Source organism: Lynx canadensis, chromosome B2 (genome assembly GCF_007474595.2).
Source record: "Lynx canadensis isolate LIC74 chromosome B2, mLynCan4.pri.v2, whole genome shotgun sequence".
Classification (NCBI taxonomy): Eukaryota; Metazoa; Chordata; class Mammalia; order Carnivora; family Felidae; genus Lynx; species Lynx canadensis.
The window spans coordinates 43,169,958-43,197,231 of record NC_044307.1 but is presented as its reverse complement, the minus strand read 5'-3'; the positions used below and the strand labels follow the sequence as shown (position 1 = coordinate 43,197,231).

The 27,274-nt window shown below is 37.3% G+C and overlaps 1 protein-coding gene across 2 annotated transcripts in view; it reads left to right on the top strand.

Moving 5' to 3' along the window:
* The window catches only part of SUPT3H (SPT3 homolog, SAGA and STAGA complex component), a 543,143-nt gene that overhangs the window by 394,437 nt on the left and 121,432 nt on the right, over positions 1 to 27,274 (top strand). For both annotated transcript variants that reach the window (XM_030315632.3, XM_032593173.1), the window contains exon 6: positions 1,509 to 1,648. In XM_030315632.3, the coding sequence (XP_030171492.1) occupies positions 1,509 to 1,648 (140 nt within the window). The remainder of the gene's footprint in view (positions 1 to 1,508; positions 1,649 to 27,274) is intronic.

Sequence of the window (27,274 nt, the reverse complement as noted above, 5' to 3'; positions counted from 1 at the left end):
ATGATAGAACGAAGGTCATAAACCACCTGATCATTCAATACATGTAGAAAAATCATTTGAAAAAAATCCAAGGTCTTTCATTAGAAGAACACTAAAAAAAACTGAGGAGGGAACTTTCTCAACTTGATAAAGGTCATTGCTATGAATGGAATGTTTGTGTCCCCCCAGAATTCCTATGTTGCCTCCTAATTCCCAGTGTGATGGTATTTTGAGGTAGAGCCTTTGGAAAACAATTAAGTCATGAGGGAGGGGCCTTCATGAATGGGAATAGTGCCCTTCCAAGAAGAGATATAAGAGAGCTTGCTTCTGCTCTCTGTCCTCCGCCATGTGAGAATAGGAGAAGACATCTGCAGAAGTCCATCTGCAAACCAGGAAGCAGGCTTTCATCAGATACCAAGTCTGCCGGCACCTGATCTTAGACTTTCTAACCTCTAGAACTATGAGATATAACTATGGGTTTTTTAAGCCATCCAGTCTACAATATATTTATATATTTATTGTAGTCTGTGCTATAAACTGACCAAGACAGCTATCTATGGAAAACCCACAGCTAGCATCCTATTTAATGGTGAAGGATTGGATACTTTCACCCAGAGATGCATAGGCTGGTATCTGTGCATGTAATTTATCACTTTAAAAAGTAATCTAGTTCTCTGTCACTAATTCACACTGATATTTATACACTAAACTGTACTGCCTATTGCATTATTCCCTCTTGACCTTTTGCAATAACTTTTTTAAAGTTAGGTTTTGCTTTTAAATAAATATGATAGTTTTATCTCTTAAGAGGAAAAGAGTAAGGCCTTGTCCCTTTAGGCCTCAAATGTATTGCTACAGTAACATGTGTAACATTCTCTCCTTTTAATTTCACATTTATTTTCATAAATAAAATAATTTAATTTCACATTAATTTCGTATTTATTTTCTGAATTAGGCTTGGTATATCAGGATTCTTTTTCTAAATCTGAAAGGGCTTCCTTTTTTTTTTGGTAAGGAATTTTGATCAGTCCATTCACAGTACGTTAATTGATAATTTGGTATTTTGTTCCCTCAATCTTATTTATGGCATAAATAAATGATTTAATTCTGTGTGGCTTATGCTTTTGTTTTGGATGCAAAGATTCTCCCTTCTTTTTTTTTTTAAGTTCATTTATTTTTGAGAGAAGGAGAAAGAGAGAGAGAGAGCACACCCACTGGAGCAGGGGAGGGACAGAGAGAGAGAGAGAGAGAGAGCGCGAGAGAGAATCCCAAGCAGGCTCTGCGCTGACAGCACAGAGCCTGACACAGAGCTAGATCTCGGGAACCATGAGATCATGACCTGAGCCAAAATCAAGAGTCAGACACTTGACCAGATGAGCCACTCAGGTGCCCAAAGATTCTCCATTTAAAGATTATTTCAAGAGAATTCCAATTCTGAATTTCACATGCAGTATTCAATACATGTAGTGATTGGTGTTGATGTAAACCTATTAAGCACATTTTTTTCCTTCTTTTTTATGTTCGTGAAGACAAACTGAGTGGCAGCAATAATGCAAACAAAAGACAAAAAATTGCCCAAGACTTTCTCAACTCTATTGACCAAACAGGAGAACTCTTGGCAATGTTTGAAGATGATGAAGTTGATGAAGTTAAACAAGAAAGAATGGAGGTATAGTATATTCTTCCCTTTTTACAGTAATAGAATAGCCATTGCAGTGCTTATGCTATTTGGTTCTATTCTTCTGTTCTTTGATTGATGTCTGAATTGCCCAGAACAGTAGTTGCATGTCTGAAGGCAGCATTGTACAGCCTTCAGACATGACTTTGGGAGGCAACTTCAGTGCTCTGTTTCTCTGTTTCCTCCTTTGAATAGGAGTCGATTTCCCTCAACTTCCTTCCAGGTCTTAGTTTTCCTGTTACCATTTTATCTGAAACTTATTTTTTGTCCCAAGTCATCCAGTTCTCTTTGTGGGCAATGGTAATTTCTCCCACTTTTGTGTTGGCATGTAGCTGAAGAACTGTTTTTCAGGACGTATCTGCAGGCTATGAATGCACTCATTAGCTGAGGTAATATTCAGGGCAGTTACATGCTTTACATCACTGTAACATGTGTTTGGATTCCCTGAATATGTTTTCACAATAAATATGAAAATTGTTTGCCTTCTATTTGTCTGAGCTATCTATTCATAAAATTACTGTTTCCTTAAATACTTACTTGAAAATAAAAATGACTGATTTCATTTGAGTGCCTTCCAAAATACAAAGCATTCTTCTTCTTCTTATTAGACTTTTACCTGTTAAAAAAAAAATCTCCATTTTCCCCTTCTCTTTAAATGGGACAAGAGAGGTAATTCCAGAACTCCAAAAGATCGTGCTAAGTACCTACTTTATCATAATCTCTATGCATGCTAAAAATATAATTATTTCATGTCAAATTTTGGAGGAAGTCCAATAGACATACATGCTTTGTAAACTTTAACAGCCTTCTTTAAAGAATTAGTATGCTTAGATCACGAACTGTGATCTAAAGGCAATGTTCTTTTTAGGTATCAATTACCTTAGAAATGTGTGGTTATCTTGGTTTGGGGCAACTGCAAATGATTTTAGTTCAACTTCGCCGTGGGCCAAAATCATGCTAACTTGTCCAAAGCAGATGATAAACATATATTTCTGATGTCATTATGGCCCAAAAAGGATATGATTGTTTAGTAGCATGGTTTCACTTATGATGCATTACACAGAGAGCAAATGTTGTTTATGCTTTTCTAAAAAACATTTTTATATTACTCTAATGGGCATTAAGAAAGATTCATTAAGGAAAGACTCTACATAAAACATTAATAAAATAGAACACTTAGCTTTTCAGTTTTGATGGGAAAATCTCTGTCAACCAAGCCTACTGCCTGGAAGGACATTCCACAATCAAGGAGAAGAGAAGAAATGGAGCATGTTGTAACACTAAGCTCATAATAGCAGGCTACTGTAGGCCTGGAAAAAATGATGAGTCAGTAAGGTATAAGTTAAAGTCAATAAAATATCTGGAAAGGCGGGGGAGGAAAAGCTTGGGAACTTACGCAGTTTCTCTTCCTCTTCCCTGCACTTATATATGAGGTAGTGGTAACCAGGATAATAAAGTATCGATAGTTGATAAAAATAGTTACAGTGATGTGTTAAAAGTCAGATTGGCAGTTTCTTTAAGCTTTATATTGTACCTAAAATCTTTTGTAACCAACATAATGGAGAGCAATTTTGAGATTCTACTCATCCAAGTAGCAGAGTTTAACTGACAAAAAATGCTGAACTTAGAGACGTAAGTGTAGACAGTAGAAAGCGGAACCATGAAGAGCATAGGCCTCGCCTGCTTCTAATTTGACAGGTTATAGTTTCAAGCGCAAACCGCAAGTGCGGCAGTCCATATGAAACCACTTTGGGCTCACAAGACTGCGATCTCTGCTTTTCAAGTGCAGTGGAGTAATCAGTCCTGGCATCGCTCAGTGATTTCATTTTTCTCTAAGCATCACTTACTGTTGCAGAAACTTTGTTTGCTACCTTCTTCCCAAGAACGTATGAAAATGGTATAGACCTACCAACAAAGCTTATTATTGTTTTGCTTTCTTTCCCTTTTTTTTTCATTTAAATGTAATTGAGAAGAGAAAAAAAAATTTTAGAGGCATAAAAACTCATTTGGGATCCTAGCTTTTTCTCAAAACATCAAGCAAGAGTACCAAAAACCGAGTTGTTTCCTGTTGTGTTAGGTGACTTTATGTGTGCCTGGCTTTGTGTTTCACTCCTAATGTACCTCATCAGTATGAAATATTATATGACTTGAAATAAAAAGTCTGAATTCTTACTTCCATTTCTACTTGCTAGTCCTTCATCATGAGAGTTCGCTAACTCTTACCCTTATAGTTTTCCTCCAGCACCAAATTTTTAACACTTGGGTAGATGTATAGTAGAGATCTGTGATCCATTATCTTAAAATCCTTCCAAATTATCAAATAAAAATTAAGTAATGTTCAGAATTGCTTTTGAGAGACTAGGAAAGAGAATCAGGGACTTGGTAAGCATAATAATGCATATAAATGTTGACCCTCCTCTCACCTCCACTTAACCCCCACCACAGAATAACAGGAGGTGTGTTTTACTGTTTCTTACATTCTGATCAACTAAATATGGCTGTGTCAACCAAAGGCCAAGAGGGTATCACAAAACACTGCAAAGAGCTTTGGGTTTTCTTAACAGAGTGACTGTAGTCACTCACAGAAGAGCCTTGCCTAAGACCCAACTACTCTACCGTGAAGGAACCTGAGAAGCTCAAGTTTATCATCAATCGAGTGAAATATCTGATCTAATAAACTACTGTGTTTGTGAAGGGGATGTAAATAATGAGTACTTAAAGAATTTGGTGAACTCTACCTTCTGACTAATCCTTAAATTGGTAAAAGTAAACAAGAAAGTAAAGATTAGGCCATCAGAGAGAACAACCTTTAAACAAATTAGGGTCCTGAAGCCCCAGAGGCCTGATACTGGAACCCAGAAAGAAAGCACAATGGGATACATAAAATTTAAGGTCCTTAAAAATGTTTTTAATTGGCTTAAGATTGAATAACATTCCAGGTGGCCATCTGAATTTAACCTAAAGTGACTGATCAGAGATTGTAAAACACAAAGTTTCTCATAAAATCTGAATGATCAGAGAAGTCAGGTTCACCATTCAGTTACGCCCCAGGTAATGTGAAGTTATGATCTCTGGGGAGGTTGAGTCCCAGAATTACCATTTGTCGAACTGAGTATACTGGAAAACTCACCGGAGAAGCCAGAGAGGTGGATTGCTGTAGATGTTCTCCATCTTCTGGTTTTGAAATGTGTTCTTTCTATTTCCCTTTTCTATTTTTCTACTATTATTATTTTTAATTATAATGGAAAGTAAAGTACAATGCCTTTAAGATAAGACAGTTCAAAAATATCTTAGTTAAGATTTATCATAAAAGAAGAAAGGCTAATAACTCTAGTGAGATAATGGTGTACACATATGAAAAAAAGTTTTTAAGTTGAGTTTAAAAATGAAACCCAGAAAAAAGTTGAAATGTATGTGAGATTAAAAAATATAGAATTTGGGGCGCCTGGGTGGCGCAGTCGGTTAAACGTCCGACTTCAGCCAGGTCACGATCTCACAGTCCGGGAGTTCGAGCCCCGCGTCGGGCTCTGGGCTGATGGCTCAGAGGCTGGAGCCTGTTTCCGATTCTGTGTCTCCCTCTCTCTCTGCCCCTCCCCCGTTCATGCTCTGTCTCTCTCTGTCCCCAAAATAAATAAACGTTGAAAGAAAAAAAAATAAAAAAAAAAATATAGAATTTATATGCTGGAAAGATAGTCTATACACATACATACATGATACATACAGATACGCATCTACATTTACATACATACTATTATGCCTGTGTGTATTCTGTAAGAATAGGTATATAATTTTAATAGATTTTTTTAATGTAAAAGAACAATCAGAGGTATATCAGACAAACGCAAATGCTAGTGGTAGCAATATTAGTTCAGAGAAAAGAGGATTCAAGGGAAAAAGTTTTAAAATGGAGCGATGTCAGTAATTTTATGTTACCAAATGATGCTGCCTGTGGTGAAGATAGTAAATACAAAATGTTAATCATCAAATTCCAGAGAATTGAAATATACAAAGCAAAAGATTCCAGTAATGTGGGGAGAAGTTAGAGAAAATGCATTTGTTGAGTCTGGAACACACTATTCTCAGTACTTAACGGATTGACTTGGGGGAAATTTTTTAATCATAAACATTTAAGTTTAATAGATGGATATAAAACATTTTATAAATGAGCAGCAGTTTTAAAATCTTACCCAGGTAACCCCAAGGATTCCATGGTGCTCTTTAGGGGAGGTGAGGAGAAGTTTGGTGGGGCTCTATCCTCCCACCTCCCCCTACACACTTTCCTCCATCAGGAGAACTTTGAGGTTACATCATGGATCTATATATCACTAGTAAAGAAGGGGCTTCGTTATTTTTTAATTGAAAGTCAATACAAATGATCACTATTCAACTTCTCATGAGGAGTGTTTCTCTCATACCCAGATAGATATACACTCAGTTAACAGATTTCAACAATATACAAATTTATAGAGCACATTACCTTACCAAAGCAGAAAAAGTAAACCTGAGAGTAATAACAGAAGTTAAACAAACAATTAACAATTAGTTAAAACAATTAAACAATTAGTTAATCTAATTGATTAAAAATTTGAAAAGAAAAAAAGCTAATAGAAGCAACTAATGGACCCACAACAAATTAAAATGTATTACCATCGACTGTTTGGATAATGACAGCAATGAGAACAGTCCCTGTAAAATTTACAAAATTTGGACAACACTTTAAAATAGAGGCAACTTTTTACATTTTAAGCCTTTATTAAATTGGAAAAAAGTAAAAGAAACTAAAGATTCACCTAAAATTAGAAATTTTATGTCAAAAAGAGAAAACAGGAAAAATGAAAATAAAAAATAAATGCATAAAGTTAGAAAACAGTAATTAAGGGGTGTCTGGGTGGCTCAGTCGGTTAAGTGTCCAACTCCGGCTCAGGTCATGATCTCATGGGTTGTGAGTTTGCGACCTACCTCGGGCTCTCTGCTGACAGCTAAGAGCCTGGAGCCTGTTTCAGATTCTGTGTCTCCTCTCTGCCCTTCCCCTGCTCATTCTCATTCTCTCTCTCTCTCTCTCTCTCTCTCTTCTTTCTCTTCTTTCTCTCTCTCTCTCAAAAATAAACATTAAAAAAATTAAATAGAAAAGAAAACATATAATTGAATATACCAATTTAAGGAACTCTTTGCAAAAATAATAACAAATGGTGGAATGAATCTATGGCAAGTCTAAATAAGAAAAATGGAAAGAAAAGACAGCTAACAAAAATCAGCAAGGAGTAGGGATCTAGCCATAGACTGGAGAAATCGAATTCACATATAATTCTGTACTAACATTTGGAATGAATATCTTCTTAAGAAAATGTAAATGATTAGTTTTACTCAACAGGTAGTAGAAAACTTGGATAGACCAGTAACCTTGGAAGAAATGCTAAATGTTTGGGAAAGAATTATGTCCTCAGCAGATTCTGAATCCAAAATGATTTATGGAAGAGCTCTTTTAAACATTCATAAAATAACTCATTGTCATGCTATATAAACTATCTCAGAGTAAAAAAAAATAAGGAAACCTTATTAAACTTTACAGAGTATCATAGTATAATCTCATTTATGAATATGGATGCAGGAATCTTAAAATATTAGCAATTTTAATTTGGCAGCATAATATAATAAGGAATGTACCATGACCAAATAGGATTTTTTTCATGAGTTCAAGCAAGCTTGAGTATTAGAAAATACATTAGTGTTAAATACCCAAGAACTAGGTCAGAGGAGAATAACCATATGGTTATTTTAGGAGATGATAAAACAAAATTCGCTTCCTATTCTTTTTAGAAATTCTCATTGAACTGGAAATAGAAAAGTTACCTTCATATCATGATAAAGAATATCTCACTCCAGTGAACAGCCATCATTATAGTTTGAAAAATATTAACAGAGTTCCATTAAATTCTAGAATGCCCATGTTATCAGTTTTATTTGCCAGAGTTCCAGGAGCATTAGCCAGTGCAATAAAAGACCTAGCTATTGGTAGGAGACAAAAATTATCATTATGTACAGATAATATAATTTTTATTAGGTAATCCTTGAGGATCAATCTAAAAAACTATTGGAACCAATTAAAGTCTTCACCAAATCATATAGATACTTTAAAAACCAGTAGCTTCCCCCATATTTCATAAGAGTTAATAAAAATTAGAAGACCATCTCAGTTAAAATAATACAAGGAAGAAGTTTATTTGGAGGCAACTTCATATTAACAAGAAATGTAAGAGAAATATGAAAGTAATATTTAATAATGTACTAAGATAGAAGAGTGTAAGTCAAGAAATATAATGTTCCTGGATACAAAGACAGGATATTATAAACCTATCAGTTGTTCCTAAATTAATTTATTAGCTTGATGAATTTTTACAAAAATCTCAGCAAATTTTTTAAACTATCCAGTGATATTAGAGGTTATTTTAAGTAATAAGACAGATGAGAATAGCAAAGAAATTTTCATTAAAGAAGAATAGAGAGCAGAGTTCAATTTATCCTACCAGATACATTTCATAAAACTGTTGCCATCAAAATAGTGTGGTACTGGTGTAAAACCCAATAAGCATACCAATGAAGAGAATTCTATCCATGAAATAAGTAAGTGTAGAGAAGACTTTAGTCACGATAAAGGTAGCTTTAGAAATCAGTGGGAGAAAGGTGCCAAACAGTTGGATAATATTTGGAAAGGAAAAAACACATCTAGTTCCTAACCTTAGACTGGCCTCAGAATAAATTCAGGTGGATTCAAGAACTGGGTATGAAAAGTAAAGCTGTTTTTAAAAAACAGAAATAGGGGCTCCTGGGTGGCTCAGTCAGTTGAGCGTCTGACTTCAGCTCAGGTCACGATCTCACAGCTCGTGAGTTCGAGCCCCGCGTCGGGCTCTGTGCTGACAGCTTGGAGCCTGAAGCCTGCTTCGGATTTTGTTTCCCTCTCTCTCTGCCCTTAACCCACTCTCATTCTGTCTCTGTCTCTCTCAAAAATAAATAAACATTAAAAAAATTTTTTAAAAACGAAATAAATAGGTAAATATCAATTTGGGAATGTGGAAGGACTCTCTAGGCTTTTGTTTTCTAAACAAGCTTTTCAAGAACTACTCCAGATGTTAACAGGTGCACTGTTGGAGGTGGGGATGGAGAAGTGGTCCATTTTCAAATAAGTTTGTGAAAGCCTAAATTAAGAAATTTAAGAGGTTGCTTTTAAAACCTTTAAGAGACTTTTGTATACAAACATGTATTGTGAGTTTTTCAGTAGTGAAAATTGAATCTATTAAAGTCTTCTGAAAGGAAAGCCCACTTTGGAGACAAAAAAAAGCACAAAGGAAATGACTTAAATTTAACTTGTCTGTGTCAGAAAAAGAAAGACAAAATTGAAAGGCAAACTACTGTAATAATGTGATAAAATATTAATATCATTTATTTATATAGATCTTTCAGTCCCTAAGAAAGCATTCCAGTAGAAAAATTGGCAAAGGATAATAATAGACAAATCACAGAGAGGAATACAAATAACAAACATGCAAAATACCTGCTTACTTGTAATGAGCCAGCGCCATTTTTGCTTATAAAATGGTGAAGACTGGGGCGCCTGGGTGGCGCAGTCGGTTAAGCGTCCGACATCAGCCAGGTCACGATCTCGCGGTCCGGGAGTTCGAGCCCCGCGTCGGGCTCTGGGCTGATGGCTCGGAGCCTGGAGCCTGTTTCCGATTCTGTGTCTCCCTCTCTCTCTGCCCCTCCCCCGTTCATGCTCTGTCTCTCTCTGTCCCAAAAATAAATAAAAAAAAAAAAACAAAAAAAAACAAAAACGTTGATAAAATGGTGAAGACTAAGGTATCATTGGGTACAGATTAACTGTTGGTGGAAGTGAAGTTTGATAGAAACTAGAAACTATTTAAAAATACCAATTGGAAAGAATTCATATACTTCAGCCCAGTAAACACATATTTAGTAGTTGCTGTTTAAAATATAATCAGACATTTTGAACATATGCATATCCTATTTACCCAATGGTCAGCGAATGTGTATATTTCCTCGCACCTAGAAATTAAGACTGGAAGGATATATACCAACGTGCTAACAGTGGCTGTCATCATCAAGCATTGAGATTATAAGTAAGTTGAGTATGTAAGTTTATGCCATTTTGATTTTACATATTTATCACTTGTGTTCCTCTTAATCCTCAACTGATGTCCTTTACTCTACAGTTTACCTTTTCATTTTTTTTTTTCCCATCAGAAGAATTTAGTTTATACGTGGTGCTGCAGGATAGGCTTTGTGAGCAAATGAAGTAGCCTCGTATTATATAATTGAGGAATAGGAATGTATACCATACACAGTGTGACACAGACTATATTCAGAGCTGTAATAATGATCTAAGAAGTTTAAAATAGTTAACGTTTTTCATGATTGCAATGAACAAAAAGCCCATTTCAAATTGAAACAAACAATTATTAAACAATTAGGGAAGTGGTTCAGGTAAACAACCACAGATAGATTTGGCCTCAAGCAAGGTTTGATATCGAGGTTCACAATATGTCACTGGATTTGTAGCTCCATTTTCCATGGCCCCAGGCCATGATAGGATGCCTCTGTCCAAGATTGACCCTGAAAATGCTTATGTCACAAGATCTTCTGAAACCCCTACCACCCACAGTAGCTAGTAGGATGACCTACTCTGATTGGCTTAGCCTAAGTCATAAGCTCCATCCCTAAAGCTGAAGGTGCATCCGGCCCCTCACAAAGGCATGGATTGCTGGAGCTATAGGAAGAGGGAATGAGTGCTGGAAAGGTAGCTTCAAAGGTCTATAAGGGTAGAGGATCTGTACATTATTACAGTAAGAATTGACCAAGTGATGTATTACAACCTTGACTCTGCCTGGATCTGTAGGAAGTTTTCCTTGAGAGATAGCATGGAGAATGAGTAGAAGTCATTTTCTTTGGGTCTCATCCATCCTTCCTTCCACTCTTTAACTCATTCAGCATTTATTCATTGAGGCTCTTTTGTAAGTCACTATCCTACCCTCTGAGGTCGTGACTGCACAAAAGACAAAATATAGTTTCTGTATTCACAGTACTGTAGTTAATAACTGGCAAATAAGATTTGTACCCTCTTAAGGGGAATACAGGCTCAGTAAATGGTTCTTAATTCTGTTTGGTCTTGAATCTTGAACCTTCTTGGTGGATCATTGGTTGTATGATGGAGCCCTGTATTTTCTGTTTCTCTTGCTATTTGATTTGAAATTTAGTTTTTTTCTGAGGTAAAGCACATTACTTCTTTAAGAAATCTTTATGACTAGCCTCAGACAGGGACATAGAATTAGCTTCAGAATTTGCTGAAGAGGGCACAAAATAATAGAACTAGGGTACATTTTATAACATGAAAAGATAGTATGTCAAGGTGAGACTCTGACAGAGATTCATCAGGAGAACACATTAGTATGCCCATTTATTCTTTTGAAGGGAATCTTGGATAACGTAATTGAAAAATACAAAATCATTCTTCAGGGAATATTAATAGAAATTCCTCCAAAAAAACCTTTGGCGATTCCAGCTACACGGTGCATAATTAATGTAATTTAGTGTATGTTTTTTTCTGGCCTAGAAACTACAGAACAGGGAGTATTACATGACTTTAGGAGAACCCAAAGGTAGGTATAATGTGTTGCTCTGAAATTTATTTCCATTCATGACTTTATAGACTCTATCAAATTATTTTGTATCCACAGCTAGAGCTATCTTCTAGTTACATAATGGTAGATATGTGTATATCCATTGCCATAAAAGTTTGTCTGAACTCCAGAAAGGAATCTTCCGGAGAAGAGATTTTTCAGTTAATGACATGAAAAGTTACAGATTTTATAAAAATAGAACATTCCCTCGCTTACCTAGGTTTATCATTCTATGGCTTAATATATCACATTTGACAGATTGTTCTTAAGGGATTCTTTTAGGTTTTTCTTAACCATCTGTGAACTATGGGCTCTAACTGAGGGTAGAGTCAGACTTCTGCTTTGATTAGAGTGCTCCATATACTGGGTGTGAAACTAGAAATGGGTGGGTTTTGTTGGGTTTTTTTAATTGCTCTCTATTTTTATAGGGTGTTTAATCGCTTGGGTTATGCTTTACTATAGAAAAAAATTTAGAGCAAGATTAGCCAAATGACTACCATCTTTATGATATAAATTTTAGTACCGCTCCTATTTTGTCTTCCACCCTCAGACCTATTTTTTACTATTCCTCTCTGGGTGAAATTCAAAAGATTTCTTCTTGTTACCCTTTCCCTAGACTATTGGGAAGCTAAATACATGGTGACAGCATTGAAACAGTGCTCATAGTAACCATGCTTTTCCAAATCCAAATCAAGGTTTAGCATTTGTTGCCCACAAGTATCTTTTCTTATGTGGATAGAATATTTTATTTATTTGGGGGGGGGGATAAACTTTATTTTTTCAGATTTATTTAAATTCAAGTTAGTTAACATATAGTGTAGTCTTGGTTTCAGGAGTAGAACCCAGTAATTCATCACTTACATACAACACCCAGTGCTCATCCCAACAAGTGCCCTCCTTAGTGCCCATCACCCATTTAGCCCATCTCCCCACTCACCTCCCCTCCAGCAGCCCTCAGTTTGTCTCTGTATTTAGGAGTCTTTTATGGTTTGCCTCCCTCTCTGGTTTTATCTTATTTTTCCTTCCCTTCCCCTGTGTTCATCTGTTGTGCTTCTTAAATTCCATATATAATGGAAATCTATATTTGTTTTTTTCTCTAACTTATTTTGTTAGCATAATACGCTCTAGTTCCATCCAAGTTGTTGCACACAGCAAGATTTCATTGTTTTTGATCACCAAGTAATTTTCTATTGTATATAAATATTCCACATCAGTTCTGTGGACATTTGGGTTCTTTCCACAATTTGGCTATTATTGATAGCACTGCTATAAACACTAGAGTGCATGTGCCCCTTTGAATCAGCATTTTTGAATCCTTAGGATAAATAACTAGCAGTGCAATTGCTGGGTCATAGGGTAGTTTTGTTTTTAATTTTTTGAGGAACCTTCATACTCACTGGACTCCAGAGTGGCTGCATCAGTTTGCATTCCCACCAACAGTGCTGAAGGGTTCCCCTTTCCTCCACATCCTCACCCACATCTGTTGTTGCCTGAGTTGTTAAGTTTAGCCATTCTGACAGGTGTGGGGTGGTATCTCATTGTGGTTTTGATTTGTATTTCCCTGACGATAAATGATGTTGAGCATCTTTTCATGTGTCTGTTAGCCATCTGGATGTCTTCTCTGGAAAAATATCTATTCATGTCTTTTGGCCATTTCTTCACTGGACTCTTGTTTTTTGGGTATTGAGTTTGGTAAGTTCTTTATAGACTTTGGATGCTAACCCTTTATCCAGTATGTCATTTGCAAATATTTTCTCCCATTCCGTCAGCTGCCTTTTAGTTTTGTTGGTTGTTTCCCTTGCTGTGCAGAAGCTTTTTATCTTGATGAAGTCCCAATAGTTCATTTTTGCTTTTGTTTCCTTTGCCTCCGAGACGTTTCTAGTAAGAAATTGCTGCGACCAAGGTCAAAGAGGGTGCTGCCTGTTTTCTCCTGTAGGATTTTGATGGTTATAGAATATTTGAAATCAGAAACTTGGTAGTAAAATATAAGAACAATGATTACCATTCACTTCTACCTTCCCCACATCAAGCAAGTTTCAATTTTAGTAAAACAGAGAACCATTTTTGAGGATAAAGATACACACCAATGCTGCAAACTAAACATTTGTGTCTACCAGTGGTAATGCATGTGTGTAGGTCTCGCTGCTGTGTTTAGTCTTGCATAAATGGATATTTGACTAACACATCTGATTATACTGTTCAATTAGGTTTTTATGGAATCAATCAATATTTTCTTTCCCAAATAATTTCAGTTTGTTCTTTTTAAAATGATATCCTTCTCTTTCAAAAGATCCATTGCAAGGGTTTTCTTAGAGATCAGTCCACCGACTTGTTTATAAAACACCTTGGCAGAGAAGAGTTTTAAAATATCACCGAATTTAAGAACACCACAGGATTTACCACTAATTTACATTTAATGTTTATAGTTCTCAAATTGTGGTTGTTGTAATAACCAAAATATTTTTGCCCTGAATATTTTGCGGATTGTATTTCCCTATTCTTTCTCCTTCACCCACATTCCCCACAGTAGGTGGGCAGATTGTTGTTACATAGTCTGGCTTTTATTTATCTGTATTGGTTTAATCTCTACAAGTTAGTCATTCTAAATATGAAAATAAATGTACTCTGTGGCAAGATTTTTGTCTTTTTAATCCTGTAGTTTGTTTAGTGGAATTAACAGCTCATTGCCTGTTTGGTATAGGTAATTTCCCGCTATTCCTGTGTTGCATCCGTGCTAAGGAGCTGCCTTTACTTCGGTTCTTAATGTTGCCACCACTTTATGACATCATGCCAATCAAGCTGTTTAATCAAGACTTTTTCCTAGATCATTGCATTCCTCATTGAGAAATAAGAATTCTAGATGAAGCATATTTAGTGATCAGTGCAATCCATTGTATTTGTATGTCTGTCGAGAACTATCCTTTCCATAAAGCAGTGGTCCAAAAGGCAATTCACATCTTGCCAGCCTTCTCCTTTTCATGACTCTCCATTTTCTGCAGAAGAGTCTCAACTTCTTAGCATGATAGTAATACATTGTTTTATAATCTGGCCTCAGATAGCCTTTTCATGTTCGTCTCTCACCATTCCTGATCCTCCTCTTTTTTAATATTCTTTCCCAAATCATGCATGTGCACACACAAAACATACCCCCCCACACACACACACACGCACACACACACACACACACACACACACACACACAATGCTTAATGAACCCCTTTGGATTTGTAGTTCTCTAAATGGGTGTTTACTTTTCTTCCCTTTGCTGAGCCTTCTCGATCTGCAACATCTATGTTCAGATATTTCAGTAGGTGATAGATTGTAACTCATTGTATTTACTTAATTTAACTTACTAGATAAAGTCCTTGAGAGCATGGACTTATTTTAAACGTTATAAACTTCCAATAAATATTTTCCAAATAAGGTAACTAAAAATAGGCATAATTTTGTAGCTAATATATGTGTTATTAATATATCCTTTGGATGATTTGAATATTTTTTTGTTTTATTTAAAGCATGCAGTTTTGGGGCGGCTGGGTGGCTCAGTTGGTTACGTGTGTGACTTCAGCTCGGTCATGATCTCGCAGTTTGTGGGTTCAAGCCCCGCATCAGGCTTTGTGCTGACAGCTCAGAGGCTGAAGCCTGCTTCGGATTCTGTCTCTCTCAATCTCTCTCTCTCTCTCTCTCTCTCTCTCTCTCTGCTCCTCCCCCACTTGCTCGCTTTCTCTCTTTCTCTCGCTCTCTCTCTCAAAAATGAATAAAACCTTAAAAAATTTTAAAGAATGTAGTTTCCAGGTATATAAAACCAGTCATTTTTGACTCACATAGGATTCAAACAGGATATCATAATTAGTTATGTACCTCTATGAACTTTTCATATCAGGAGTTCTCCAACAAATCTCTTTCAGGTGCTTTCTAGTTATTAATGGATTTCATTGGTCAGATAACTTTCTGTTCAAATTATAATAGTGGCTTTTCCAGTTTTAGCTATAGAAGTTCTTCTAACCATACTGCTTTGGCATTGATCTCTGCTGTGTCCCAAATTTGTCTACAAGCTGACACTGAGCATCAATTCCAGTTCAATCAGTTGATTTTCTTTCAAAAGGACCAACACCATCTGTGACCATTGGTCCCTTCCACCTAGTGGCCAAGTCAGAACATTTGACAATAAATGTTCCATACCTTTTCTCGTGTATTTGCTGCAGTTGTAAGATTTTATGATTTAGCATCTTTACATAATAACATACTTACTTCTCTGATCCATGAAATACCTCTTCTGGATAATTCTTTTAGTTATTGGCTGATTGGTACTTAGAGGGTAGTTTGAATTTTCAGGTGCCTTAAGTTACTGTTGAATTTTTTGTGGCATGAAAATTTTGCATCTCCACTCATATGTACTTCACACAACAGGAAAATGTTGTTTCACTTAGTTCTTCTAACACTAAGGAACAGGTTACCAATAAATTACCATATTCACAAAAATTACTTTTGAATTTAACCTGCCTCATGTATGGCATTTATAAACTACGGGGTTATTGAATTAATAATTTATTAATAACCATCACTACTGTGGCTCTTATACTCAGTTACAAAGGGTAATATTTAGCCATATACCCACAGTTAATATGGCCATGTAATAAGCTGTTTTAAGCATGATTTTTAAAGTAACCAAGTAATAAGTATTAGCAATTTGGGGCATTTTAAAGTATTTATTAAATGTTACTTTTAAAAGTCCCTGAAGAAAGGGCATCGAGGTTTTGTAGTTGTTCGGCACCTCAGACGGAAGACAGTCATTGATAATGGGTTTCTTGACCTGTTCTCAAGTATGGAAAAGCTGTAAGTACAAAAGTGAACACTTTTGGGAAAACACACTATAGAAAAATCTAAAATCACTGGCATAATTGTTCTTATTTTGAAAAAAGTACCTTATTATATAAAAACTCTTAAATAACTTAAGAGCTTTTAAATAATTCAAAATTAGACTCTTTTTACCAAAATTCGGTACGTCCACAACTATCTCCAAAAAATACTATTGTATTCCTTTGCTGTATCTGTGGAAGTTACCCGAGGGAGGGGGGAGACTGGAGCGGGTGAGGAAGATGGGGCGGGAGGAAGAGAGAAATAGATGAAGGAAAAGGGGAAAAAAAGAAGAAAAAAATGCAATCTTTTTTCCTAGGTAGTAGCTCTGTGTGGAGTTCCTCTTACCCATCTGGGTTTAGTGGGGAGGATATCTGAGGCTCGGAAGGCTTGTTCCTTGTCGTCCTACAACGAGTTTGTCATCAATAGAAAAAAATAAGATAGCCTAATAAGGCAATTATTACTGTCTGTGAAAGCAGAAATGCCTCCAGTAAAATTTGGGGGGAATGTTCTTCATTATCTTAAGCAGTTCTTACTAATAATCCATTATATGGTTTTGAAGTAGAAATTGTAGTACATTATTTGTATAATTAAATATTGCTTAAACCTTTCCTGTGAATCGTAAAAACTCGTGGTGAAGGTTTTTTTAATATATTATAACCAAGGAGTGATGAGTTATCTTGGTTGCCTGGATATTATTTCTTTGGGATATCAGTCATCTCAAACTCATAAATTCTTCTAAAAAATTCTTCTCGTGGCATTCTTTTAAATCATTCCAGTTACTTGTGTGGGACTTGGGTGCTTACAAATGACTGTAGGCCAGTTGATTATATTGGGGAGTTACTGAAAGAACTATGGATCCTCTGTGGCAAGAGACAGCTGTGAGAAAATTTATCATTTGTAATGCATTTTAATGTTGAATCTCATCTCCACCCTTCCCTTGCTTCCACCCCCACACCCCCCGCCCAAGGAAAAAACAAACCAAAGCTAGGGGGAAAAATCGTATTTCATTGCAGCTAGAAAAATGTATTTTGTTTAAGTTGTACCAAGAGTTTTTCAGTGTTTACTTGGTTGTGGAGAAGTTCACTATCTCGTATATCAGCGGAAACATAAGATGATACAGCTTTCGGGAGAAAAGTGTGACTCTTATCTGTCAAACACATGAAAAGAAAAAGCAAACCTATATGTCCTTTGATCCAGAAATTGCATTTCTAGGTACAATGCTGAAGAAATAATTGAACAAAAGCTTTATTTAAAACTCAAATGTGTTCATTGCTATTTTTAACAGAAAAAATTTTGACCATGGAAATATTAAATTTGTAATGTTTCTTAGCATAGCTTTTGATATACTCCATAGGGTTTAAAAAATGTCTATTACGTCTATTATTTAAATACTATTTTGTAAATATATTAATATTAATATTTTTAATTAATACATTATATCATGTATTGATATGTAACTATTAATAGTCAATATACTTTTGAGTTGCTTTTTGGCCCAATTTATATAGGAGAATATTTAAAATAAATAGATATATGTTCCAAGTGGCTGAATATTTTGTTTGTGACCCTAGTAGGTGTTTTAGTTACTTTATTGCATAGCAGTCAAATATATTTAGAGATACTCTTTTAGCCTTGGGAATTTATTAGAATTTACTTGGTGTTTTAATATGTGGTGACCTTTTGTAACTGATCCATGGACAGCACAGGGAGACACTTATGTGTCTATTACATCGTCATTATGAATAGTATTCACTTCCTTTTTATCATTAGTCTACAAACTCTTTTTGATCACAGAACCTTCACCAGTAAAAATTTGAGACTTGGTTAGATATATTAGTAGATTGTTTTAACACTAAGATTTTATTCACACTTAGAGCTTGCACTTACACCTGCCCTAGCAAAAGCCCAATCCTGGTTAAATCCAATTCTTCGCTTATTTTATAGCTACATATTATGCCTGTTCCCCAGCAGCAGAACATGACTGAAGGAAAACACAATCAAGCTAACTATCATCGCTTCAAATTGCCAACTAAGAACCTCAAATTGGCCTCAGTGCTGCCTGGCAATTTTAGAGAATCCATAGTGCATCCATTCTGCCACTGACCTTAATAACTGTTTAAACTGCTGTTGCAGAAGACCTCTAGCACCCCTGTTGTCCTTGCTCAGCTGGTAAACCCACTTCCTGTCTCCCTGCAAAAAGGGGAGCAGTGAGAGGAGTGCTTCCGAAAGTCCTACCACAACCCGATACGCTTCATTCATTTCTATCCAACAGCAAAGCGCTGTGATTTTCCCTGCCTCAACACAGACAGAAACCCTCCCAGCTACTTTTTTGTCCTCCTTTACTGTAGGACTTCTCAAAAGAGATTGCATTTGTTCTCCTCCCATTCTCTCTAGAACCCACCTGAATCACATTTTCATCCCCACCATCCTATGTAAATGGCTCTTGTTAAGGTCACAATAGCCTCCACTGTTGCCAGATACATTGATCAGTCGTCCATCTTTCTCCAGATGTTCGCTCTCAGTGGCTCTCAACCGGGCAAACGCATTGCCTCTCGCAGACTTTGTCGCGTACTGTTCCCTAGCCCTCTCCTCTCCCTCAGAACTCTGCTCACATCTCACGTCACCACAGAGACCCACCCCAACCTTGCAACAGAGAGATACTGCAGACTGAATTGTGTCCCCTCATAAAAACGTATGTGGAAACCCTCTAATGTGACAGTATTTGGAAATGGGGCCTTTGGGAGATAATCAGCTGTGATGAGGTCATAGGCAAGGCCTTGGTAATAGGACTAGTGCACTTGTAAGAAAAGGAACAGACGCCAGAAAACTCTGCCACGTGAGGACACTGTGAGAAGGCAGCTGTCTGCAGGCCAGGAAGAGAGTCCGCACCAGAACCTGACCGTGCTAACATCTTGATCTAGGACTTACAGCCTCCAGAACTATGAGAAGTAAATTTCTGTTGTTTAAGCCACCAAATGTGTGGCATTTTGTTATGGCAGGCTGAGCAGACGAAGACAAGAAGAATCCCTCTCCTATCCCATCCTTCTCTGTCCACTTCCCCTACTATATTTTGTTCATAGCAGTTATCAGTCTCTTTTATATGTTTATTATTTGTCTTCCCCCCCCCCCGACTAGAATGTAAGCTCCAGGAGGTCAAAGAACATTGTCTTTTTTTTTTTTCACTGCAGTGCCCACAATACTGTAGAGCCATAGTAGGTGCTCTATAAATATAGCCATATTAACAAAAAAGTTAATAATAATGAAAATATTTCCAAACCTCTGTAAATCATAGATGTTTCATCATTTGGAAAACCTTTCTATTTTTACTGCTTTTGCCTTTAGAGGGATACATAAGTTGTGGTTTTTCACTTTAAATATCTGCTAGCATCCAGTGGCCACGAGAAAAGTTCAGCAGATTTATAACTCTTAGACTCGAAAGGGAAAAAAGCATTAATTTGTCTTCAAGTTCTATAACTTTCAACTTCCTCTGCTCAGAGGTAGCCTGCGAGACTTTGGGTGATGCAAAAGATCTCTATGTTCATTCTGCATCTCAATTCAAAATGTTGCATAGAATCTGCTATCGGTGGTCTTTTTTTTTTTTAACTGGCACAGTGAAGATGTCCTCCTGTACCAAGTGAGGTGACACCAACCACACCATCCTTGCCCTGAACAGACCCTGCTCGTGACTGCACTGCAATCAGCCCGTCCGTGTGCGAGCACTGCCCTCCTTCAGGATGTTTTATTCACCACGTGTAACTCTGGGGCATATGGGCCGATTTAGGGTAGCAGTGTCAGTCCATGTAAAACGTGTTCTGTTTTCTTTAATTAAAAATAAGTCTAAATAGGTGTTCCAGGATTTCTTTCACATCCCAAATGGTCATTTGGGCCACCACCCCCCCCCCCGTTTTTTTTTTTTCTTTAGTCAATTACAAACCCAGAGGCATATTAAAAGTAAGCTGTTCTGGGGCGCCTGGGTGGCTCAGTCGGTTAAGCATCCGACTTCAGCTCAGGTCACGATCTCACGGTCCGTGAGTTCAAGCCCCGCGTCGGGCTCTGGGCTGATGGCTCAGAGCCTGGAGCCTGCTTCCGATTCTGTGTCTCCCTCTGTCTCTGCCCCTCCCCCGTTCATGCTCTGTCTCTCTCTGTCTCAAAAATAATAAACGTTAAAAAAAATTTTTTTTTTTTTAAAAGTAAGCTGTTCACTGCTGGGATGTTTCTGTAAATACCTCCTTCAGTTTCTAGCCATCTTTGCTGTATGTAAACCAGTTCTCCCAAATTAGGCAGAAATTTAAGCCTTTTTCTTCATTGTTGCTGGACCCTTCATCAGTAGAAACTGGCTCCCCTGTTTTGATTCATCTTTCCTTTCAGTCTTCTTGATCCGTTTGGTTTGGATGCAACTGTTATTAACAGTATATATAATGGGATTTTGAGTTTTGCCCCAAATCTTAAGATTTTTTTCTTTAATTTGTTTCAATTAATGAGATGACCCTATTTGCATTTATTGACATAGCCCATATGATTTTATCTTATTTTATGATTCTGTCTTTTATGCTTCCCTGCCCATTTTCTTTGTCTTTAATTTGTAATTTCAGAGCCTACCATCATTTAAAGCCTTCAGTGGCTATTTTTAAATTCTAAGGAAACTTAAATCTATGTGTCTCAATTTATCAACCTTCCAAATAAATTAGTATTTTTTCATTTGATAAATACGCTTTGATTACCCACTAGGTGCTTGCTACTGTACTTTATCTGGGGGTCTGGTATGAGATTCATAATATAGTTATTTCCTTGACAGAATGTTTGATACACCAGAGAAATAGACATAATAGTAATGATAACAGAGTCCTGTATAGGACTTACTACATGTCAGACACTGTTCTAAACCCTAACGTATATATGATCTCATGTCACAGTCTACCCATGGAGTAGGTTCTATTATCCACCCCCCGCCCCCGGCCTTTGCAGACAGAGGACCTCGAAGCATGGAGATTATGCCTAGCCTAGGATCACAGTTTAAAAAATGTAAGTGCTAGGAAGGAAAATGGGTGTGTGGACTATCTGGAAAAGCAAAGTAGGAGAGAAGTAGTGATGTTTATCTGGAAAAAAAAAAAAAAAAACCCTTGCGTTTGATTGTATATAGTTACTAGCCTCCCTGATGTCAAGGCTGATAAAGATACTTTGCTTTATTTTTGCTTCTCGGGTAATTGCTGAGCAGAATCACACATTAGAAAAGATACTGGATTTCTCATACTTGTTTCTCAAATGTGAATCATTGTTATCTTAAATCCACAATTTTCAAAACCATAGTCGATAAAACTGTGTCTTCTTTCAAAACTTTTAAAAACACATGAAGGGCCAAGGACACTCAGTTATTACATATTGATGTGAATCAGATTTCTTACATCTTAATCATTAGCTGAAAGGGACTTTCTGTAAATAATTTTGGTTTCCAAGAAGTAAAGTAGTTTTGAACCTTAGAGAAATTTGAAGAATAGAGAACATTAAGTGATATGCTCTATTATTGTATGCTTGTGGGAAAGCAAATGCAAGAGAGAGATTCTAGGAAGTTGAGATTTCAGAAATAATGTGAGAACCTATCAAACACCAACTTTGGGTTTTCAGAATTTTGGTGCATATGGGAAGGGGCAAAATTCTTTTATTTAATTTGCCCCTTTGGAGCCTTCCATAAACTGAGTATAATCCAGGTGCATATGGGTTAAAGAGCTTTTTTAGATTACATGAGACATTAGCCACCATTTAAGATAGTATTTCTATGAGAAGACGTATTTTTAATTTAAAACAAACTTTTAAGATCTATTTATGAGTTGGGAGTTTTCTATAATTTAGTTTTAAACGTGAATCTTTACATGTTCACAAATTTTCAACGACCCAGAACTGCTTGTCATCTGTAGAAAATTCTTTTATCAATTTATTTTCTCTGGAAATGGAAAACTACTGATTTTAGGAACCAAGACTGAGTAAAAATTCGGTACCTCCACCTGCTTTTTTATAAGGTTATTTAGGAAGGTATTTTCTCTTGATTAAAGGACTTGATGATTGTATTTAGGCCTTCATATAATTTATGTGCAAACTACCGGCAATGTCCTAATGGTCAATTAATGATATAGATAATCTATTTGAATAAGAGAAGTGTTGGCTGCCTGTAGGAAAGAGGTCTTTGTTTTCAGGATAATGAAGCAAAGTTGTCATGGGAGTTACACTTCCACAGGAGTCACCACTATTCTTTCTGTGATTGTACACACTCTGTATAAAGATGATGGATTCATATAAAGACTAGGGATGACAAGCTAAATTTATAAAACGTTGATTCAAATTTGTTTGCTATGTTGTTTAGAGAACTAGTTAACCCTACAAATAGACACATGTCTCATGTTGTAAGGATGTGCATCTTCTAAGCAACCTAAGGATAGAAATACAGCTGGGCCTCAGGAACTACGGCTCAGACACCAATAAAATCAGTTTTTTCTTTCTCTTTCTGATCTCTGCTTCCCTTAATACGTGGGCTTAATTTTTCTCTCCCTGTTGAACTGTCTTTTTATTGGTAGCTAACATGCTGCCAGAGCAGGTGCTGGCAAGTGAGTTTCTTCACCTAAAAAGAAAGAGACCCAGTTCTCTGGATTACCAGTTTCAAATCTCTGGAAGTGGGCCCTGATCGACCCAGCTTGTGCTGGGTGTCCAGGCGTAGACCTGGCAGTGTGGCTGGAGGGCAGGAACACGCTGCATCACTCTAAAGAGGAGGCTGGCAGGGTAGCCTGGCAGCGATGGGGCAGCGATGGGGCAGCGAGAGCAGGTAGACAGTGCCTGAACCGCTTACTGCCCCGGCCCATTCATCCATTCATTCGCGCATCGTTCCTAGCATGCCCACAAATAGGCTGGAGTTGATCTTGAGACCATCGGTATTTTCCTTCAAAAATTATTTTCATAATCTAAATCTAGTTTCCTTTTTAAAAGCTGCAGGAGCTGTTACACAGTTATCTGAGACTTAAAGGAAAATGGCTCATGAGAGAGTAAATCCAGAAATCCCACTAACGTTCACAGAATGACAAAGAGAGAAAGTAAAATGTGCTTCAGTCAAGCTTTTCCTCTCAAAAAATATCCTTGCTAAAACTGTAAAACATTTCAACAAAAACATGTCTTCAAATATGTTATTTCAAAAACTGCATTACTTAAGCAAATATTTAAATACTATATTAGTTTCTCTGCAGACTTGACTTGAATTTAATTCTACCAGTCTGCCAAATATGTTGAAACTCCAAATCCATTTTCATTTGCCAGGTTAAATGTTTATTTTGTTTTCCCACATAATATGCTCTTTAAAGTGTCACAAGCATACCGAATCTGATTTCTTTTTAATAGGGACTTAGTAGGGTTTTTTTTTTTTTTATCTTTTCAGTTAATGGCACAGGATATGCCTCTCTTAAGGAATATGCAAAGGTATGCTTACCTTCCTACCTACTGAAGGTAACCCCTGCCTTTGTTGTTGGAAAATAGAAATTAACTCACTTGAAGTTAAAAATATGTCTCCTAAATTTACCTATGTTTTTGAAGCCTCACTGTTATTTCCTCATAATCAGAATACCGAAGACTTTTCTTGTACTGGAGAATGTCTAGTTTTACTAGTGACTCTGTGTAGACTAGTACAGTGGAAAGGTATTGGGCTATGGTGACTTACAAGTAACTAACATTATTTGATGATAAGATTTCCCTTTTCTTCTGCTCATCGATGTTTATCTGACCCAGACAATCATTTGAACATTTTGCTCTTATTTTTGAAGAACATTTACATGCCTTTGAATATTACAGTCTCTTAGATATTCTTTTCTAGAAAAAAAAAAACTGTTTGCTAATAGCTTTCAGCATATTTCTTACTTATTTTTAAAAGACATATTCAGCTTCCATATGAATTGCACAGCTGTTTGTACTTTTTGCAGAGTTTATTCGTATATCTTGTTAGGTTTCTTGTATTAGACCTAATTCACTACAGAAAGGAGCATGTTGAGGGGGAGGTGTTTGAAGACCTAGTGATAGTGATCTTCCTACCCTTGAACTTCCCAGGGAAAAAAAAAAGTACCTGGAATTCTTTTTTCTTTCTGCATCTATTATGAAAGTGCAGATTCTTACTTATCTCTTCCGTTCAGTTTCACATAGCCTCCTCATTTTCTAAATCCAGTGCCCTTCTGTGTGAGAAATGGGAGTCATGGGTAAAGTCGACGCAGCGTAAATGGCTGCATCACTGCTGAGGGTGAAATGGTTCACACACATTTTTACGGTTTTGAAATATCTGGCTGTTTTCCAGAAGTTAGGAACCCACTGGCTTCTCCCAATGGCATTTCTCCTAGATCAGAATCATTGCAAATAGACTGAGACTGATTTCCATCGTGGACTTGAACAGGTTGTCCGGTCTCCTCAATCATTAGGACCCATGGCTCTGACATATTGCTACACATTTCAAGCCCTCCCTACGATACAGGATACACACAGAACCTCAGAACACCAGAGCTATATTCAAGAAGGGAGAACTCAGCCGCAGTCAGAGGAAGCAACCCAACCCAGAGATTCCCTTCCTGTGCTAGAGGCAAAACCAAGACCTAAAGTGCAGGTCTCCTGAGCCCAGGTCGGCATGCTCTTCACGAGGCACTCTAGTCTTCCTCTGATGATACAGAATGGCCCTCATGATCACGTAAGAACATTTCAGAGCTGTACGTTTAGGATGGAAACTCAGTTGTTCCTGTTCAGCACTGGTGATTTTGAATATAGAGAGATTGAGTTGAAATTGTATTAGCCCTATAACGTACTCTGTCCGTGTGTCAGATACATCTTGAATGCCATCTTCCTTGCTTTTTGTTTGTATCTTTCTCACCAAGATAAAATGGTGTATAAATGTAGAACCTCTTGAGACGCTTGCAGCATTTGCATTTTTTGCAATTTTAAGTTTTTCATCAAAAAGTGAAGAGGCGTTTTTCAGATATGACGGCCTGCCTCTTCATGAAAATTCACCCTGCCCTTACTTATATCCAGTGCTGAAGATACCCTCTGTTACTTTCAAGTTCATTGTACTTGGGATCACTTCAGCCCTCCCCACCCCAGTCTACTTTAATCATCTTCTCTTTCTTCGATGAAGTTTGAGATTGGTGGCTTTTCATCGGCTGTATCTAGGATTCCAGTAAAAGGTTAGTAGACAACAGATCAAAAGTAGTTCCCAGCCTGCCAGCCAGCTTTCATGCGAAGTGCATAGACTAACATTGGCAAGGCAGTTAAGCGCCCACTGGACTGAGTCATTTGCCAAGTCCATCTTTATGTCACTCACCTTCACTGATGGTTGTGCTGACCCTAACATATGAAGGGATTAAATGCAACTAAACCAGTTTCTTCCTAGAGCACCTCAGTCATTTTGGAGTTGGCTTAATATTCTTGGCTATTGGTTTGACTTACCTCCTGGAAGCACTCCATGAAGTTAAGAAATGTGTAAAATGCATTTTTTAAAAAATGTTGGCAAGTGATGTGATGGGAGAGAATCCTTACTCTTAAGCCTCAGCTCTTACGAGAAGTAAAAATCAGGTCTGGAAATCAATATGATGGATCACATAAATGTAATATCATATACCAACATGATAGAGACAGCTCCTTACCACCCAATATCCTTTCTCATCTTCCTTTGTAATAAAACTGATTTGTAGCTGGTCGTGTTGCCACACAGCCACAATAGCACGTTCCTCTTCTTAACTTCCAGCTGGATTTGATCGTATGACTGAGATACGGCCAGTAAAATGTAAACGGAAGTATTGTAACTACCGTGTTAGTTTTCTGAAAACAGAAGTGCATTCACTTTTTTTCTTACCTTCCTACATTTGACCACTTTATGCAGAGGTAATATCTGGAGCTTTAGAAGCCATTCTGACTCATGAAGACAAAGCCACAGTCTGCACATTGTTAGATGTCAACGATATCTCAATAAAAGGAATAGATAACTTTTAAAACTGGAAAGAAAAAAAAAAACACACACACACAGCTTAGAAAAATGTCTGAGCAGAAGCTGGAGGAGACTGAGGCCCTGGTGACTTCAACCAGTAATTATATCAAGCCTGAGCTACTCCTCTCCAGAATTCATTTACGTGAAGAAAAATACACTTTTATCTTGCTTACAGTAACTATAATTTGGGATCAAATTGCATTCAGCTAAAAATATTTAAACTAGTAAAACTTGTGACTGAGACCCCAGGTTGATAAAATTGAGAATAAACTTCTAGAGCGTAATTAGTGTCTTAGGATAGGCCTGGTCTGCTATAAAAATTGTTTTCCTTAGAAGTTGGAAATGGACAGCATTTGACAGTTCTAGTCCATGTGGCAGTGACTGGACACTGTTTTGCCTGATGCTAGTAGAAATTCAGGTTCTCTCATACAGTGTCTGGGCTGTGCCAGTGAAGTGAACTCGTAAGTTGTGAGGCAGAATTTCTTTTTTTTTAATTTATTTTTATTTTTGTTAACGTGTATTTATTTTTGAGAGACAGCATGAGCGGGAGAGGGGCAGAGAAAGAGGGAGATACAGAATCCAAAGCAGGCTCCAGGCTCTGAGCTGTCAGCACAGAGCCCGACGCGGGGCTCGAGCTCACGAGCTGCGAGATCATGACCTGGGCCGAAGTCGGACACTCAACCGACTGAGCCACCCAGGCGCCCCATAAAATTTCTTTGTGCCTCATCATGAGAGCAGATAATTCTTAGCTGTCATGTAAACTCATCACTTTTGCTCTGTCAAGGAAGCTGTTTAAAAGGTGGCTTGTCAGGGGCGCCTGGGTGGCGCAGTCGGTTAAGCGTCCGACTTCAGCCAGGTCACGATCTCGCGGTTTGTGAGTTCGAGCCCCGTGTCAGGCTCTGGGCTGATGGCTCGGAGCCTGGAGCCTGTTTCCGACTCTGCTCTCTCTCTGCCCCTCCCCTGTTCATGCTCTGTCTCTCTCTGTCCCAAAAATAAATAAACGTTGAAAAAAAAAAATTAAAAAGGTGGCTTGTCTAAGCCCTCTGACACAGGCCCTCTGGTTGGGCTCTCATGGAC